The sequence below is a fragment of the Gymnogyps californianus genome, chromosome 8 (genome assembly GCF_018139145.2).
Source record: "Gymnogyps californianus isolate 813 chromosome 8, ASM1813914v2, whole genome shotgun sequence".
NCBI classification, from domain to species: Eukaryota; Metazoa; Chordata; class Aves; order Accipitriformes; family Cathartidae; genus Gymnogyps; species Gymnogyps californianus.
The window spans coordinates 5,826,399-5,845,535 of NC_059478.1; the positions used below are offsets into that span (position 1 = coordinate 5,826,399).

The 19,137-nt window shown below is 45.1% G+C and overlaps 1 protein-coding gene across 3 annotated transcripts; it reads left to right on the forward strand.

Moving 5' to 3' along the window:
* Positions 1 to 1,201: 1,201 nt before the first annotated feature.
* On the forward strand, positions 1,202 to 18,818 carry TDRD5 (tudor domain containing 5). Of its 3 annotated transcripts, none has more exons than XM_050900997.1 (12): positions 1,202 to 1,317; positions 1,460 to 1,698; positions 2,721 to 3,194; positions 4,014 to 4,141; positions 6,989 to 7,209; positions 8,132 to 8,338; positions 9,947 to 10,013; positions 10,987 to 11,187; positions 12,425 to 12,586; positions 14,643 to 14,792; positions 17,315 to 17,531; positions 18,368 to 18,818. In XM_050900997.1, exons 2-12 carry the CDS (start codon positions 1,467 to 1,469, stop codon positions 18,565 to 18,567), a joined length of 2,259 nt encoding a protein of 752 aa, XP_050756954.1. In that variant the 5' UTR covers positions 1,202 to 1,317; positions 1,460 to 1,466; the 3' UTR covers positions 18,568 to 18,818. The 3 variants fall into 3 exon arrangements, with proteins under 3 accessions (XP_050756954.1, XP_050756955.1, XP_050756956.1); XM_050900998.1 differs by having other exon boundaries at positions 4,017 to 4,141; XM_050900999.1 differs by lacking the exon at positions 17,315 to 17,531 and having other exon boundaries at positions 18,368 to 18,439.
* The last annotated feature ends 319 nt before the right edge of the window (positions 18,819 to 19,137 follow it).

Below are 19,137 nucleotides of genomic sequence, written 5' to 3' on the forward strand. Positions count from 1 at the left end.
TCAGGTCTGCTTTTGACCAGGCAGCACAGACTCTGGTTGATTTCTTGTCAAAAGCACCATGGCATATTTAACACCTACAAACCTGCAACTTTCTGGTTTTGTCTGATGTTTAATTTGACCAGTGGGTCCCGACTCCTCCGCCCCCGGGGGGGATGGTTTTGGCCGCTACCTCGGGACAGGGGAGATGCTTCGAGAGCATGTGCTGATGGGTTTGCAGCCTTTGCTGTCCCAAAATCTGCAGCCTCAGCCCCCCTTGTCATATTGAAACGCACCCCCATGTGGAAATCAACCGCAGCGTTGAGCAGGTTTCTCAAATGTCCGCAAACCCGTAGGAAACGGCCATCACAACCCAATTTACTATGCTCTTTGGCCTTGGGAAAGCCGCTCGGCGTCTCCGCTGTGGATTTTCCTCTCAGATGGGACCAAAAGATACAACACTACTCTTAATAACGTTGGTGTTTGGGTTTAAATGCTGTCGCCTTAAAGGAATTGGTCCTTTTTTGCCCGTGGCTCTTTCGCAATGCGCTCACTTTTCTGGTCAGAAGGGAAACACACCTAACATTTTTACTCAGGAGAAGGCAGGGGCAGCAGCTCCGTGCAGGCCTCGGGGGTCGGTCCCACGGTGCGGTGGCGGTGGCAGGCCCCTCAACTGCCCGCCCGGCCACCGTCCGCCACCGGCCCGGCGCCGGCAGCGGGGACGAGGACGCTGAGGGGAAACCGCAGCAGCGCCCTAACGGCCGCTAGGGGGAGGCCGTTAATAAGGGGGAGGGGAGGGTACCGCCCCGCCCCGCCCCGCCCCGCCCTCGCGCCCCGGAAGGGCGGGAAAAGGAGCGCGCAGGCGCAGGGCGGGCGGGGGTGTCTTGAGCGAGGTGGTGGGATGGCGCGGTGGGTGCGGGCGCCGCCGGGGGCGGCGACGGCTCCGCCTTGGGGTCTTGGTGGGGGGGTTCCCAGGCTGTGGTTTAGGGGTACAGGAGTCTCTTTAGGGGCAGTGACCCTATAGAGCAGAGGAGGGAATCCCCAGGCCTGGGTTTAGAGGCGCAGGGGTCTCTGTGAGGGGCAGTGGGCCTGTGGGGTGGGTGGGGATCCTCAGGCAGTGGTTTAGGGGTGGAGGGATCTCTGTGGAGTGGCAGGGTTTGTAGAGGGCAGCCGCTGGGGCAGGGGTTTAGGGATGCACAAAGCTCTGGGGATGCAATGCTTGTAGGGGCTGTGATCCCATGGGGACAGGCAGCAAATGCAGGAGGAGCCGTGATCTCAGCTGGGACAGTGGGTGCCAAAGGTGGCAGCTCCAGGGGTGCAGGCAAGGAGATACAGGGGTTGGTAGGTAGTGGCTATTGGTGAATCCAGCTTGCTGCCCTCTCCCCCCACCAGCTTTCAGCTGCTAAGTGGTAAAAAGTCTTTTGCCTGTATTTGAGCAGCTGTGGTACGAGTTGTCTTCTGCTTGCTTTTGTTTCCCCTTTAGTGCGGACATGTCGAAGCAGGCAAAGCTTATGGAGGTGCTGAAGAAGGAGGTGAGATCGCTGCTAGTGGCTGCCAAAGAGGGCTTAACCCCAGCGCAACTGGAGCAGGAGTACATGGCCATGATCGGCAAACCTCTCCCTCTACGTGACCTGGGTTTCCAATCCACCTTGGAGCTGGTGGCAGATATGCCTGAAGTTGTCAGAGTCTGTCCTTATGAGCAAGGCACTTTCATCCTCAAAGGTGAGATTTTGTTTCCTTATGGGTGGAGGAGTTGTTTGAAACCACATACTGGTATGAAGTGATGCTCCAAAACGGGAATGTGCAGGATGAATTCCCAGAGCTGTAGGTCACATCTCTGTTGTTCTTTTTCTCATATAGCTCTGTTTAATTTCTTGTCTTTTGTTTCTTCCTGTATTTTGATCTGCCTTTTAATGCTTTTCCGCTCTTTCCTCCTGAAAAATCACACAGGCTTCTAGTTATTTTTGTACATTTTGCATTCTGCACTTAGTTTAGAAGCTGCAGTAGCATTTCTTATGGGTACACTAGAAATGGTAAGCATTGCTTTTCCTGTAAATGCAGACTACAGCAGGAGCCAAAACCAGAGATGGGGCCTCTCGGGAGAAGCTGTAGATTTTTCCCTGCCTGACCCCATGGGAAGTTTAGTCTGTATCAAAGAACCTTTTTCATTTTCCTTTTCTTTGGGGAAGAGTAGTGGCAACAAATGGTAGGTGCAAAGAGTTGATTGGGAAGGGTGAAATGGTATTTTTTTTTTTAGAGTGCTACAGTAAGACAAGAAAAAGTTGTTTAAAAGCATGGAAAAGACCTGGGCTGCTCTCCAGGGAGACCTTGCCTGGGCAGGTGGGTGCTCTATAGTAGGGGTTTACTGTGTTTCTGGCTGAGGGGAGCAATGAGCCATTTACTGTCTTCCCAACAAAACTGGCAGCAGCTGGGTTTCCTGTTGTGATCCTGTATCCAAGAATTTGACCGGCCTTCCTACCTGGATTTGGATTTATAGGGATGAGGGTGCAGATTGGTTGTTGGCTGTTAAAAATGGTTCAGTCCAGTTTGCAAAGGGAGAGGAAAAGTGGTTGCCCTGCTGGAAATCAGCCACAATTCAGCATGATTGCTTTTGAAGGAGACGCCTGCTTCTGAAAAGGGTGGGGGGAGGAGGAAAGAAAGGAAAGAAGAGGAGGTTTGCCTGTGTGTAGCTTTTAATGGTTCGCTGTTTTGGTAGTCTAATAGTTTATTTCTTTCTGTTGCAGCCATTGCAGATGAGACCACCAAAGCTATTGCCAAACTGGTTGCCAGACAGAGGAGAAGTGCTAGGGTACGGAAGAGTGCTGCTGCAAAGGTAGATGCTGCTTCTCCCTCTAAGAATCTACAGAGTTTCCCTCAGAGGGGCAGGGCTCCGGTCCTGCCAGCGACGGTGAAGGCTGAACTGCAGGATCTGCTGAGTTCCTCACCGCTTCTGCTCTTGGACTTTGATAAGGCCTTCTTCAGCCGCTTTGGCCGGGCGTTCCAGTACACGCAATATGGATTTTTCTCCATGTTTGAAGTCCTCAAAAGCGTGTCTGATATCATCGCAGTTGAGCAGACAAAAGCAGGTTCCTTGCTGACCCTGAAGAAGTACCTGGCAAGCGAGACAGAGAAGGAAGAGATGCCGCAAGGTGAGGTGCAGGAAGAGATGCCGCAAGATGAGACCCAGGAAGAGATGGTGCAGGAAGAGATGCCGCAAGGTAAGGCAGTGTGTTATTTAACTGAAAGCACGTAGCTCTCACAAGCGCTGTGGCCAAGCAACTGTGTTTCAAGTGGATGTTGCTGCATTTCCAGTTGCTGTAGTAGTCCTGGTTCCCCTGGGTTTTAGCACGGAAGGGCTGTGGGGTGCTGCAGAAGCAGCTGTCACAGGGGAATTCTCTTGGTAGCAGAGAGCTTAACTGGAAGTTTTCTACAAGTTGCCACCGTTTTTTGGTGTGAGGTGAAAGAAGGAATGTTTAGCCCGTTCAGAGTACAAAGCTTCTGAATGTGTGTATAGGACTGGAATTTCTAGTCATTCCAGGCAATAGGTAACAAAACTAGAAGGATCCCCTGAATGACTGCTCCGCAGGCTGGTAGAGCATTTCTGATGCGCTTTTTGAGACTGAAGGTTTAGCACTAGTCTGAAAGGCACAGCCACAATGTTCCACAAAAGAAAACAGAAGAGACTGCAGATGTCCTCAGTGTTCCCGTAACAGCTATGAGAGAAGGCAGAAAATCACATACAGATCTGCCAAATTCCTGACTTTTCTGGGGAAAATTCATTTTAGCATCGTTCTAGCAATTGATTTAACCGTTAGCATGCTTACAAGAGCAAGTCTTTTTTGTTTTGTTTTAATTTATTAATGCAGTGAAGGATGCCTCTCAAGTGAATCCTCATGACTGTGGTGGCTGTGAATGCTACAAGAGATGAGGAAAACGGCACCAGTGCTTTCAGGCTTTCAGATGTCTTCTCTTTCTGCTTAATATATAACACTGCATCAGTCCAACAAAAAATAACAGCCAAATTATCGTCTTTGCAGCAGCACCTGCAGTTGAGATGCCTCCTTTGGAACCCAGCTGTGAGACAGAGAGCTTCCACCTGATAGCAGAAGAGAAGTCAGAGCCAGTGGAAACACAAGCAGTAGATTTGGGTGATGGCCTCAAACAAGTAAGTGGCTGGACAAGCGATCTGTAGCTTTTTCATGTCTTAATCCAGGGGGTGATACTCTTTTTACTGCTTTTGTTTCTGTTGAGTTTGCGTTGTTGATGCACAGCTGCTTCCAAAAATTTTTGTACCTGTTTTAGATGAGCCTGGACGTGACCAGACTCATACTGACCTGGTATATAGCTTTATATGCCATCCAGACTAGGTCTTTTTCTTGTCTCTTTGTGGTCTCAAGATCTATGTTGCAGATCATCTGAGGTCGGTTAAGTGTGATCGTGCTCCCTGATAATAGTGGTGATACCTTTTGGTGTACTTACTTGTAATTGGACTTTAATAACTTTGTTCTGAGACTAGCTGTGTGGAATTCCCACTGCTGCAGTAGGCAGGGCTTAAGTGTCAAGCAGCTATGTGGCAGAGCTGGGGAATGGTCCTCAGAGACCTTGATTCCTGCAGTCTCAACTCTGCTATTTGGTTGGACTTCAAAAATTTTGATTATTTTTTTTTTTCTTTGTTTAGCAGTGTATTTTTAGAAAGGGATGGAGAAGAACAGTACAGAGGCTCTGAACTGCCAAACTTGATTGGAAGAATTTGTTTGTGTCCCCTCTGTTTTTGTCTTTTGAGCATCTGTAGGCCTTCTTTTTCTCAGGAAAATCCTCCTGCTGAGAGTTATTTCCTCTGCCAAGCTTGTCTTGTGGCCATACACAACTGTATGGTTGGAGTGCATAGGTAGGGAAGGGATCCCAGGAGTTCTTCCTGTCTTTGGTGTTTCGTGTACTAATGAACTTGGAAGCCTGGGACTACGAGTTGGACTTCGTGCAGCACTTCATAAAACATGCCCTTTAGAGATTTTTGGCAGGCTCTTCTGATCCTTTAAAGAAGTTTTAGTTTGGTATGATGAAGTTCACAAGGAATTCCCCTAGATCAAACAACGTCTGCTTGGGGGGCGGGATGTGGTCCTGGTAACTCCAACCTCAAGTCGGATTTTTGTTCCTATGTCTCACAAAGGGAACCTGTTTAAAGGTACCAGCAGCGTAAGTCTTGGAAGGCGTTTGTACAACTAGTATTCCTCGTGAAACACCAAGTTTGCCATTTTGTTTTAAAAAATCCCTAATGGGGAGGAAAGCAGGTTGGAACGTGTTACTTCGCGTATGCAATGAACACTTGTTCGTCGGGATGCTGCGAGGTAGAGGGGAAAGATGCGACCTGATCCCCGCCCTGCTGCAAGGTATCCAAGTATCCAGTCACGAGAGGCTAATAGTGGAAGTGTTGTAAGGGACAAATGAGGGACAAGGGCTGAGTCAATCCGCTCGGCCCTGAGAAGGGTAAAGTATACAGAGCTGCTGCTCTCAGCAGCTTTTTCTCGCCACCCTGAGCAGAAGGAAAGATGTTATCCACACCACTCTTGGCAGCTGCCAGTCCAGCTTAGGGCAAGGAGTTAGCCAGTCTTGTAAGCCATACCTCTTGTAAGCGTAGTTTTACAGTGCGTTCTGTTGGTTTATCTTTTTATAATTTTGTTGCTTTTTCATGAATATGTTTTTAAGTACACGTCTTCTGTGTCTTTCAAAGAAATGTCTGTTGTCGCTACCAATGTGTGAGCTAGATTATAAAGATCATGTGTGCCCTTAACAGTCTGATACAAAGAGCATTCTCGGAGCAAAACTGTCCCTTAGAAATGCCACTGTTCACAGGCACTTCTTAGAGGAAATCCATGAAATGTAAGGGGTTTTTAGAGGTGATGCTACTGCTCAGGCAAGAATTCCCTCAGCTGCTCTTTCTCAGAAATGTTAACTCACTGTTTAACACAATGTTTTAGTCTAAATTTTTAACTCAAAAAAAATTCAAGGGTGTTAGCCCTTGCTCAGTCTGCAGAAGGAGAGACTCTGATCTGCTTCTTTAAAAAATGGTTAAAAGAGCCAGTATTGCAAAAACCCATTGTTTGCAGTTGAATTTAGCCATATAAGCAAGGCAATGTGTGCTGGAAGACAAATTTCCCATACATTGCCTGATGTATAATGCTACAAGTGGTAACTTGTAGCATATTCACAATGAGTAAAATTGAAATAATTTTGACTTCTGATCATTGGAGGAGTGCTGTTTGTTGGCACAAAAGAAGGCTCTTGAGGCAGTGAAAGTAGCTGATGTCTCTTTAAGGTTCCCATCCATACTAGTTCAAGTGAAATAATGTTTTCAGCAGTTAAAGAATAACACAAAATTGTAAGCTGTGCTAACAGCCCACTCATGTACAAATTTGTCTAGAGCGAGAAAAGAACAGAATTTGTAGGTTTTGTTTGTTTTTATCCTTGGGAAATAGCTCTACTGTGAAAGTGAGATGCATTTGTGCCTTCTGTCACTTTTGAATCGTTTTCAGATAGAGTTTTGCTGGTTCAGTGATGTACTCTTTCATGGTCACGGAACATAGAAATAGCATCTTTTGGGTAAAATCCAACAAACAGGTGGTTGTGTTTGGTTTGGGGGTTTTTGGTGTGGGGTTTTGTTTTGTTTTGCTTTTTTAGCAATAGCATTCAATACTTTTGGCTAAATATGTGACATGACTTCAATTCCTCTCCTTTATTCCTTGCAGGAACATGAGCAAGGTATTTTTGTTGCACCCCTCTTTATACTGGAGGGAGGAAAGAAGGAAGGAAGAGAGAGAATGTGAAAATGAATGCTTCTATGACAGGGAAAGTTTTAATCCGAGTTTGCACAATTTGTTTGGATTCTCTGATATTCAGTAATTCACAGGTCCCCAGGAAAGCAGAGCTATTTTTTTACCTTAATGGAAAGGCCAGTTATGTGTGTTCAGTGCATGACAAGACTTCTGAGTGCCACCTTCCTCTTATCCCTTTGTAGCCTCAAGATTTGGAGCAGTCCCTACTAGACAAGTTGATAATGACTCCAGAAATCCCCCCAGATGCTGTTCAGGACAGAAGCCTTTGCAGTTTACCACCACTGGAGAGAAGGTGCTTGGTGGGAGTCTTTGTGGAATTCATCATCTCTCCTAGCCAGTTCTACATCCACATCTGCAGCAGGGAAACATCTGATAAACTCCAGGATATGATGATTGAGATGAGGTGCGAACATGCTATGCTGATTCAGTACTACTACCTGTTGTGTGTGTGTTTTGCGCTGAGGGAACAGGGCACTCAGCTGTTAGTTATGGTCACTGCTGGCTTGATTACTTGATATGGAGATGCTGGTGCTGTACTGACACACGTACTCATAATGCTTACCCATTCCGTTTAACTAGCAAGCAATAAGTATGGTTAATAGCAATTCACAGTAGTTTGGCTGTGTCCTAGACAGTCCTAAACTTTAAAAGCCTGGAAAGGTTATGGGAAGGAACTTTAGGGTTCCTTTGCACCTCTCTATTGTCTGTGCTACTGTTGCTAATGTGCTCGGTTAAGGCTTTTACTTCCATCTCCAACACTTATCAAAAAGCAACAGATATTAGGCCTTTGTCATATGTATACTTGAAAGCAAAACCCTATCAGTGGCTTTGTGTCGGTTACATTATGCATTTGGGATTCTATTCCACCACGACCGTGCTACAGTTGCTGTTAATTGTGTGCCAAAGTAAATGCTTGATGTCCGTGGGGCACATGTAAGTGTGATTACAGACTCTGCAGACAGATACTGTGTATGTGAGCCAGTACTCCAGAACCTGGATCATAAGAAGCACTGACATGTCAAGGTAATGTTAAAAATTAATGACTAGAATGACTGTATTTAGCCTCTGATTAATCCCCATTAATTAACTTTTTGTTGGACCCCAAGAATATAATTCAAATGTTAAAAGTTTGGGTTTGCATTTTTTATTGTCGTTTCAGTTTAAGTGTAGCAGAACAGAGATGTAAAGCATCTATTAAAACAAGTCCTGAAAATTCATGTCATGGGGACTTTGAGAAATCAGGATTCTTCTGAAGCCCTGTATATTTCTGTTTGTTCATCTTCTGCATCCTACCAAGCACAGTTTTTCATTATGATCTTTTGCAGACACTGTTACTCAAATAAAATTGTTTCTGATCGTTATATCATGCCTGAGTCTTCAGTACAGCCTGGACAGCTTTGCTGTGTAATGGTCTCGAAATGGTGGTACCGTGTTATCATCCACCGTGTGATCAGTGACCAAGAAGTAGAGGTGTTCTACCCAGATTATGGAAACCTTGAAATTGTCCGAAAGTCTTGCCTGAGATTCCTCAAGTAAGTAAATTACACTTGGGTGATAGAATCACAGAAAGCTTGAGGTTGGAAGAGACCTCTGAAGGTCATCCTGTCCAACCTCCCTGCTCAAGCAGGGCCATCTAGAGCAGGCTGCCCAGGACCACGTCAAGACGGTTTTTGGATGTCTCTGAGGATGGAGACTCCACGACCTCTCTGGGCAACCTGTTCCACTGTTTGGTCACCCTCATGGTAAAAATGCTGCTTTCCAGCTGGTCAGCCCCCAACACGTACTGATGCATGGTGGTGTTCCTCCCCAAGTGCAGGACTTCGTTGAACTTCATGAGGTTCCTGTCTGCCCATTTCTCTATCCTGTCGAGGTCCCTCTGAATGGCAGCATGACCCTCTGGTGTATCAGCCACTCCTTCCAGTTTTGTATCATCAGCAGACTTTCTGAGGGTCGACTCTCCCCCATCATCCAGACTGTTAATGAAGATGTTGAACAGTATTGGACCTAGTATTGACCCCTGGGGTATGCTGCTAGTTCCTGGCCTCCAGCTAGACGTTGTACCACTGATCACCACGCTCTGGGCCTGGCCCTTCAGCCAGTTCTCAGTCTATCTCACTGTCTGCTCATCCAGCTCACGCTTCATTAGCTTCTCTATGATGATGTTACAGGACACACTGTCAAAAGCCTGACAGAAGTCAAGGTAAACAGTACTCACTGCTCTCCCTTCACCTACCAGGCCAGTCATTTCATCGTAGAAGGTTCTCAAATTGGTCAAGCATGACTTGGTGATCCATGCTGACTACTCCCAGTCACCTTCTTGTCCTTCAGGTGCCTGGAAATGGTTCCCAGGATTAGTTGTTCCATCACCTTCCCAGGGATCAAGTTGAGGCTGACTGGCCTGTCTTTCTTCAGAAAGACATCCCAGCATGCAGACTTCCTAGAAAGGATCTGGGGTTTTATTCCATAATGGTGCCTTGCAGGCATTTCCTTGCTTACATGCTAATGCTTGAGGTGACGTTGTTTGATCGCTCCAGGCCCTTTGCTCTTCAACCCTGTCCATCACTCCCTCACAGTGACTTTAGGCTAAATCCTCTCCTGTTTCTGCCTTCACTCCTCAGTCTTTCCTCTTGCTGCTTTCTGTCACTTTGGGGCAAGCTCCCTAATCCTCCTTCCTGGGTTCCATGAGTGTATGTAAACATCCTCCTGAATGGACATCAGTCCAAGTGGGACGCGTTTGCAGTGTCAGAGGTACTTGTTCTCCTCTGCAATTCAGTACCTTTTCCATATTTGCTTCTGCCCTCTCATTTGCCTCTGTTCATGCCTGGCTATTGGCATTCTTTGGTTCAAAAGTCATTGCTGGCTGTCTGTGACTTTGTAATCATAAGGCGTTATGATGGGAAGATGCTTGGGTGAGGGAAGGCATAAGGGACCAGTTGTTACTGCTATTTCTGCTGTGCCCATTCTCTGGACATGGAGTGTTTTCCAAAGCTTCTGTTGGGTTTTATTCATAAGTGCAAAATCCGATACGTGCCTCTATTCCTAAGCTGGTTTTAAAACCCAGAAGAGGAGGAAGTTCTGCTCTTCTGCCTGGTTTTGCTCTGTTTTTGCTGTAATGGTGATGGCTTTGTTTTGTATTGTAGGTGGTGCTACTTGAAGCTCCCTGCTCAGGCCATCCCATGTTCCTTGGCATGGGTAAAACCTGTGGAGGTATGTGTTCACATGCAGTTTTGTTTATTGACATATGTATGAGAGCTACCAAGTAGAGGTTGGCTTTTACTCCTGATAAGGGCAAACGTTTGGATTAATTCAGGTCCCATTGATGTTTACAGCAGAACTGCTGCTGTTACGTTCAGCAGAGTATGACTGTAAGTCTCTGTCTCTGCAAGCGTTCACCCTTCCGCTGTCTGTTTTCCTTATGATCAGAGTATTCTTGCTTATATTCTTGCAGAAACAGATAGGTACTGTTAAGCAAATGAGCAAACTTGTTTCTTCCCCTGCCAGTAGTTCTCCAGGATCCTTCTGAAGCCTTGGTAGCTCCGGCCCTCTGTTTTAAAAATTTCTTCTGTGGCAGAGCTTTAAGTGAGTTGGTTTGATGCAATCAGCATAGCCAAAGAATTATAGAGGTCGTAAGAAAGTTCCTCTGTGCTGGGAAACCTCTTGGTCAAGAAGCCTGAGAAACACAATCTCTGAAGGAAAGCATGTGAGCAGAGTTGCTTCTTCTGTGTTTTAAAGACATTATTTTTAAAAAGTTATTTCCTCTGTTTTTTGAGTGTTAAAGAATCAGTTTTCATTGTGGTGAGGCTTAGCAGCTTCTTAAAAACTTTGACACTTTTAACATTTATAATCACATGATTCCAGGAATTAAAAAAAACAACAACAAAAAAAACCCCAAACAACTGTATTTTAGGCAATTGTGATAAAATCACTGGTGAACGCCATCGAACCATGTTTGGAAATAAGTATTTAGGGTGAAAGGACATTCCCAGTGTAACTAGCATTGCAGGCTTTGGGGTAATTTGATTTAGGTCAGTGCTGGGAAGCTTGTCTGTCTGACTTTCCTGTGTTTGTCCGTAGCCTGACCTAGCTTAATTGCCTTTTTGACAAGTGCCCACAAGGGAAAGTCTCAGGCAGTGGATGTTGGTCTGTTTATAGTACCTTTACGTTCTTGTTTCTTCTTCAGGGTACGTGGTCCAATGCAGCAACTCTCCTATTCAAGCAGCTGTGTGGCTCCAAGCTACTTGTGGGCATCGTGGATGAATATGTGAATGGCATTTTGCATCTCTTCCTGTGTGACACATCCACCAAGGAGGATGTCTACTTCCACTGTGTCTTGAGGGATGGGGGATGTGCTGACGTCTGTGGAGAGAACATTCCTTCCCAGGTCAGGAGGGAGGCGTGTGCTGCTGGAAGGAAGGGCAGGGAGAGGATCGGTTGGATGCCTGTAATGGCAAGATCTTTAGCATGAAGCAAGTAGTTTTGTGAAGAGCAAAACTGGTATTCCCTGCTTTCCTTTAACTTACCATTTTGTGACTCCATCCTGCAGTGTCTAACTCTATGGTGAGAGCTTGCTGTTTGGTTAAGGTGGAATCTGATGATACAGCAGAGATGTTCTGGTTTAGTAGAACAAATTATTTTCATCCTGTCATCTAACAGTGGATTAGAAGGTTTTGATTTTTTTTTTTTCCAAGTTGATTAGCTTCTTAGTATTGTGGGTTCGTCTGGAGCTGACACATATCTTGTATAAATAACATGGAAAAGTAAAATAGCTATAGAAGTTCTGAGCATAAGGCCAAGCTGAGATGGAATTGAGAGGTGGTTAAGGATGTGTTAGTTACTTCACTACCCGTTGTTAACTCCAGCAAGTTTTGTTGGTCATAAGTTGAGGCCCCTGATTCATCCAAACCATTAATGAGAGCAAGCTGATTAGATTGTATTGTCTGACTTAAAGTAGTGCTACATAGTGGCAGGAGCAGTTGGGTGAGGAACAGGATAGTTAAATAAATTATTTGACGTTCTCTGCTCTAGGCATTGAAGATCGGTTATGCCATTAACAAACTGAATTATGGAAATGGTCTTGGTTTAAAAAGTCTCTTACTCTGCCAGTGAAATGTACAATGTTGGACAGCGTAACCATGGTAGATTGCATGTTGTGCCTTGGACAGGCATTCAAGTTGTAATTTATGATTCAGGCCCATCTGTGTCATTATCTGAATGTCTCAGCTCAGTTTCAGTAAGAACTGTATGGATATGAAAACCTTAGAAAGGTACTGCCACAATTTTATATCTCAGCAGAAAGTCAGGCCTGGAGTGCTTGTATCTGTTGTTCTAATCGATAGATGCAGAAAGCGTGTTTTGGCAGGATTAGATCCTGTGATTGTCTTTTTGCATGTGTAGGTCCAATTTTGGGGGTAGGGGAGCATTGCTGAGTAATTCTGTTGCTGGAGGGAGGGGAGCTGATTTTCGTAGTAAGACAATTTCTGCAAGAATTTGGAGCTAACTTGTGGCTGGTGTGCTTCTTCATAAAACCTATTAGAAATTTCCTGAATCCTTTTTATTCTTTGTGGTAGTTACAACACGATTTTCTTGACTATACTGGGGATTTTTTTGTTTGTTCCTAGGGATTCAAGGAACTGAATCCTTCAGCCTTGTATGTTCAGCCCAGTGGAAAGCAGGAGAATGCTGAACTGGTGGAGCCAGACCTTCACTTGCAGCAGGAATCTCTAGATCCAGATAGTGAAACAGCAACCTCACAGCTGGACGGGGATGAACTGTGTGACCAGGTGGGAGTTTGGCTGTGGCATAGCTGTCATTCAATGAAAGCAGCTCCAGGAGTCAGTAGACAAGTATTGTTTTAATCCCAATGCAATTTTTCGTGGAGTTGGTTTTTCGCTTTTATAAAAAGCAAGCAGAACCATAATATAAAAACAATTGCATGTGGACCATAAGTACATCTCTAGCTGCTCGTCCTCTGATCCCTTTGCAGACTTCAGGGAGTCTCTGTGCCCAGTGATTTCTCTAACCTCTCATATGCACCATAATTTTTCAGTTAGAGAGAGAATGGCCTCTGAGAACTCAGACCAGTACCAGATTCTCGAGATCAGTTTGACTTAGCACTTTCATGTTTTGCACCCCCAGGAGCCAAGAAGTGGTGTGTTTTCCTCTCACATCTCTGGGGTTTGGCAAAGGATGTGTAATAACTCAGGGTATTGTTTAAATGTGGGAAAAGACCAGAAGAACTAGTGGTGTATTATTTGCATTAAGGGTCTTGCTCGTTCTAAACTTATCTGAACGGAAGCGATTTGCAATCCTGGTTGTTGCAGAGGGTAAGGTTGTATACAACTACGGTTTTATTAAAAAGATAACTCTAAAGGTGAATGATATCCAGATCTGGATACTGCTTTACACCTTTGATTTCAGAGCATGTTAGAAAGAGGAGCCCTTTGCTATTTAATGGAGAAACTGATGAACAGAGGCGTTAAGCAGGGAGTAAAACCCAGGTCTTGAGTGCAATCTAATGTAGTACCGTTAGAAACATCAGGAACACTTGTCTACAGGTGATTCTCTCTACTTTTCTGTGTTATTTAAATTGTAGTATTTTCATGACACGTTTTACTACAGGGGCCAAAGCACCTTTCAGGTAAATGTCAGCTGTTGAAGTGTCCAGCAGTGGGCCTGCTCCAGGGCTGTTTCTCTGACATTTCTCTGAAATAAGAGTAAAAGCTAATATAATGTTAGTAACTTGTAAAGCAGTCATTTTACCTAGGTTTTCTTTTAGCCAACTGCGTTTCTGTGCTAGAGAAACTGTATAAGCTGTATATCTTGGATATTAATGGCCTTGCACTGTCTATATCATCTGAACTGAAGGACACAAACAGCATCTTAATGTACCTATTTGGAAGAAATTAATGTGACGAAGACTGCAAATTTGAGTTTATGTGATTTTTTTTTTTTTTTAATGGAAAAGTCTGGAGAGTACCCTAACTAGTTAACTGTAGCAAGACCCATTTGTGTAAATGTCAGACATAGCTGGTGATTTGGAGATTGGAGGAATGTAAATGCATCCGGGTTTTGTCATGTCTGATTTCAGGGGTCTCATTAGAATCCTTTTCAAGAAATTGCAGTCCTCTAGTTCTCTCTCTGTGGAAGACTTTAAACATTTCCTTCTCTGCTGTTCTGTTTAGCTGCCCAAAGTGTTTCCTTCTCTTTCTTGGTGCATCACTAACATGATCATCAATGACAGTTATAAAATGGCTCCAGATGTTTTGAACTGGAATGAAATGTGTCTAATATGACACTTGTTACTGCTTAACTAGCATTTTCTGGTAACTCCTCTTAAGCAGTGAGGAACTCCCTTTGCATTGTCCAATCTCAGATTTGCCTCATCAGGATTAACAACTTTTTTTTTCCCCCCTCCACCCTCCTTAAGTGCAAAATGGCTGGACACTGTGTTGTATCAGCTCTGCTACGTTAGGACACTTCTCCATGGTAAAATTTCTCAGCAGGCAGCAAGCAATAACCAGAAAACATTACTTGAATAAAACTATACTTTCCAAGTGATAAGTTTTACTGTGGAGGAGAGAAGTTAAAGTGACAGTTAGTTTCTTGTTCACATTATTTCCTGTCCTTCCATGTTCTTTCTGTCCTTTCCAAGTAGTCCAGACTTCTCCAGATAGAAATGTTAAAACTTCTGAGCAGAACAGAAAAGCTCCTTTGCCTTTCTCTCTCAGCTGATCTCCGAGTGGGTATCATCCGATTGCTCTGTAATTTGCTCCAGTGCATCCTGCTTTCTTCTGCCCGCACTAGCTGTACCTTTTCTTGCTTTGTCCATCTCCTTAGCAGCGGCACCTGCCTGCTACGAAGGAGACATGGGATGATGTGCGGCCACTTTTGGATGAAGTGAGTGTCCTGAGAACAACAGACCAAGACCCTGAACTTGCACAGGAGGATACAAATGAAACTCCTACAGAGCTTATGGCAGTGGTTAAGGTAAGGGTCTTTTTCTCAGCTATTGCTGTTGAGAGGGGTTGTTCTTGTTTTTAGATTATTTGAATAACCCTTTGATTGCTTTGACATGTATTTTTTTTAAAAGTGACTGGCAAAGAAATAACAACTGGCTGTTAGCATGGGCTCAGAGCTATACGTTTTCCTCTTTGCTGTTGTTTCTGGTGTTATTGATGATCCACTAGTGCTCCACTGGCATGTCAAGATATTGTGGAAACAAGACTATTTCAGCACTTTATAGATCAAACCTGGCCCTTCTTCATTCCTCTGCTTCCCCTCCATTCACAGTCCTGAGGGTTACTGGGAGTTACTGTGGGGCTACTCTGGATCACGCAGGCATCATCATCACATCACCTAATCTCCTTGAGTTAGGAGAGTAGGTTTAGGAGGGTTGCGTTTTGGGCTGTGCTTTGAGGCATTGTGTGGTGCTGGTGTTGCAAGTTTGCTTCTTAAATAGTGGTTAATCATGAGTCTTAACAGGGCCTGCAGTGTGGCGTTTTGCAAACGCTCTGCTCTGGGTTCAGCAGGGACCCAGTATCACTCAGGATTTGTTGAGCAATAGAAGGCATTGCAGAGCTGGAAATGGGAGTGTGCCTACAAGGTTTTGGATAACCACAGCTCCTTACATATCTAGAGGTTGACAGTGGCTGAGACAAAACTCTTTCTAGAAGGATGAGGGGGAAAGTTGGCTCTCAGATAGTCTAGAGCAGAGCTGGAAGAATCGGTGTCTCTGGGGGATGTTACCTGAAAGGGATAGAGAACAAGCTGGGAAAAGGGACCTTGAGAGAGTGAGAGAAGAGGAAAGCTTCTGGTAGCAAGTGCGGGGATAAAGTACGATGAGGTGAGATGGTGGCAGGTGGGCAGATAGCAATAGGGTCCTTGCGAGCCGACTTAAACACTCCCCTGCAAGTATTAAACTGTGTGAGTTTCAAAGCATAGGAATTTCCTAACTGGATCAGGGAAGTCCTGGGCATATTTTCTGTCCCTTGCTGTGATCTCTGTTACAGTCTTTAGAGGAAGTGACAAGAATTTCTATTAAGGAAGGCCATGGAATGAAAAAATAATCCTGCCTATAGACATTAAGGGGAAAAAATGCACCAGTCAGCTAGTTATGAGGACAGACAGGAGGATTTCCTTTCTCTGATTCCTGCTCATCTCTTGGCCTCAGGGTTTTGTGGCACTTGCAGCATCACCGAGTGGTATTCCCTCCTTTCCAGTTTTCACTGCTCATGTTTTCCGTTTCAATGGTGATGTTCTTAATTGCGTGAATCAGGAGGAAGAGTAGATACTGCCTTGCTTCCTGCCCCTCACAGCGCTATCCAGGGTATCTTGTCTTGTTTGCCTCTTCAGTAAACTGAAAAGCCTCTTTTTTAAAATTATTTCCATCCCAGCTTTTTCCAGTGCTAACAGACATTTTTAGTATCCACCCTTGCACACTGTCTGTTTCTGCTTTGCCGTGGAGTGGCAGTGACACTGCCTGTCTCCCAACAAGGATAGCGTGGGTGGCAAAAGGAGATAATGATAATCTTTTAACCCTTTTTCCCCCCCCCCCCCCCTTGTCGTAACACCCTGGGTTTTACTGCATGTTAGGCAGGGGTTTTCAGTGGGCTGGTGGTATCAAGCTGAGTAGTTGGTTAATTGGACTCCAGTGATGCCTGTCATTCAAATTATTCTGTCTTGGCATCCTGTCAGCACAGAATTTCTGCTGCCCAGCCATGTAGCTCTCCTTGCTGCTTCAGGAGCGCCTCATGGTCCCCTTGGGGGGGCCAATTTAAATTGCTTAAATCTGCTTGTGTAAAAACAATTGTTTTGTTCTGGGCTAATCCTTTGAACACGCTCTCACCAAGGGGTGAAGCACCTCTGGATGGTGATTTACCCCTTCTGAAGATGGATGCCTTTCTTCTGCTGCCTTGACAACAGAAGAAGCCTAGAGAGCAAGCAGCTAATTTTTGAACAGCTACGGTTGGGCAAGGTGAATTGCTGCTTGTCTGTCGTTTCACTGTTTTTCTACTCCATGCTGAATTAACAAATTTAAACATTGGCTCTAGTCCCTGTCTGTGGCTGAGACATGGGTGATCATCCCTGGAACTTAAGGTTAATTTGTATTCTTAAGCAAAAATGCAGAGGGACTTCATCTGACTCGATTCCCACTCCCTTGCAGAAACTCCCTCTGTCGCTGCCATCATTTGTTCTGTGTGGGGCTGCCGAGAGATGAGCCAGCTGTTAATTCTTCGCTAAGACATGGTGATTTGTATCTTGTAATAATCTGTCACTCTTTTCAGCTTGCTGTGCAGGAGAAGCTGCCCTTTGGCCAAGTTTGTGAGTAACTAGGTGGTTTTCTGGTGTGGGTTTTTGGGGTTTTTTTTTGTTTTGTTTTTTTTTAAATCATCCAGTTGCTGACATTCCAGTTCTTTGTGGACTTTGAGAGATAATAAAGATCAGGGCAGCTAATGAACTGAGTGTGCACTAATCACACCCTCTCCTGAGTTTTTTATATACATTTGCAGACACCTCATTCTCTTGGAGAGTCCTCAATGCCTGCTGTCTTATTCAAGTCAGTGGAAGACTTTTGCACCTCCTTTATCCACTCCAAGCAACCAGCAGAAATGAGCCAAGATGACCCTGATCAGATAGAAAGATTTTCCAACAAGGCCCAACTTCGTGAAGCTGTACATCCCTCTGTTCTACTTATGGCAATACCGTTTATGCCGGACAACCCTAACAGTACGAATAGATTTGTCAGTAAAAGTTAACACGGCGGAAAGCTGAGCAGTCTGTTACTGTGCTATGAGTCTTGCAGTCACTATTGGGTATCCTAGGACTGGTGCTGCTTCTTTGCTAGAACAGATGAAAGCGTTGGTGTTTCTGTGGGATGGAGACGCGACAATAATAAATGGCTGGATGCAATGCATCGGTTTGACCTTTGTGCAGCAGAATGGATTTCTAAATGTTTAATGGGAACAAATGAATTGAGGGTTATTTCTCTCGCTGTTGATTTTTGTTGTCTTTTCTAGACTTTCTGCTGCTTTCATGCAGAAGTCTTCGTTTCTCCACTCCATACGTTAGCCTGTGTTCATTTCATACTGAGAGTCTCTCAATCTCCCAACCATAAGGGACAAAAACATTTTTTTTTTTTAACCTTGTAAGGTCCCTGTGTGGGTGTTCGTCTTCCATCGTCCAAATGAGGGAAGAATTTACAACACCCATATGAGAGTTGCCCAATTTACATGGTAGATTGACTTGCCAAAGGCAGTGCCTGTTTGTGCCTTGGAACAGAGCTGTCTGCCGTCTGTCTGGAGTGGAGGGCCAGTTCTCCAGACAGAAGCTGCTCAAGTCACATCTGATTTCCCACCTCTGGGGAAACGGGGGTGAGCACTGGGAAGAGAGGGAGAGAGGCTCTTGGATTGTACCGTGTCGGGCTCATCAAATAGGCGTGCAGTAGGAAGTCCTCTTGCCATGACCTGGTAGGGTCCAGGCAAAAGGGATTTCAATCTAAACTGGAGCTTTTAGAGTTGCCAATGTAGATACCATCTTTCTTCTCTGTGTCCCTCCTTATGCAGATGAAGAGAAAATGAAGAACAAAGACCTTCCCAGGAGTCTTGCAGTTGGCCTGTGCAGTGCCAGGGGGCTGTCTGACCAAGGGCCGTCTCAGAAACTGTATGTCCCTCCTACCACGCTGTCTGCGGTGTTAGCAGCTGCACGCTTAGCCACTTCCAGTGACTACTTCCAGTGGCTCCCCAGCCTGAGAAGAAAGGTGTGAGAAGAGCGGAGAAGCTGGAGCAGCTGCCAAGGAAGGCTGCCTAGCGCAGCAAAGGCCCTCTGTATGACCGTGCTGTCATTTTCTTTGTTCAGAATCGTTTAATCCCTTGAAAAACTTGGAGTCTGACATCTTCTCAGATGTGCCCAGTACGTGTGATGAATGTTACTTTTACTTTCAGGAAAATAGTTTGGGTTTGTTGTACTGGTGTTGTACTGATTTATTGCTCTTTAATGTAATTGTTCAGGAGAACGTCTAAGTGTCACATCATGTTATAGATCCTTTAAGTTTAGGAGAGGGAAACTGGCTGCCTCTCCCTCCCTCCTTCAGTGCATGAGCAGTTTTGACATTGTGTGGGGAGATGGTTTTGGTTTTTAACACAGTGGATGCTCTACACGCTCCTTGCTGTTAGGAGAGCTGGTTGTATCCCAGCTCAGGCCTCAGTCCGTGTAAGTGCTGGCGACTTCCAAAAAGAAAACTCCTTCCCCAAGAAGAAGATGCTCTGATTTGTTGGTGAATTAGGATGCCACACACACGAAGCGTCAGGAATCCCATGTTACAGATACCGAATGG

Excerpts from the sequence above, each read along its gene's own strand:
- TDRD5 (XM_050900997.1), top strand. The coding sequence starts at position 1,467 with ATGTCGAAGCAGGCAAAGCTTATGGAGGTGCTGAAGAAGGAGGTGAGA. Across the intron at positions 3,195-4,013 it reads GCAGGAAGAGATGCCGCAAG|CAGCACCTGCAGTTGAGATG; the intron begins GTAAGGCAGTGT and ends TCGTCTTTGCAG. Across the intron at positions 17,532-18,367 it reads TATGCCGGACAACCCTAACA|ATGAAGAGAAAATGAAGAAC; the intron begins GTACGAATAGAT and ends CTCCTTATGCAG.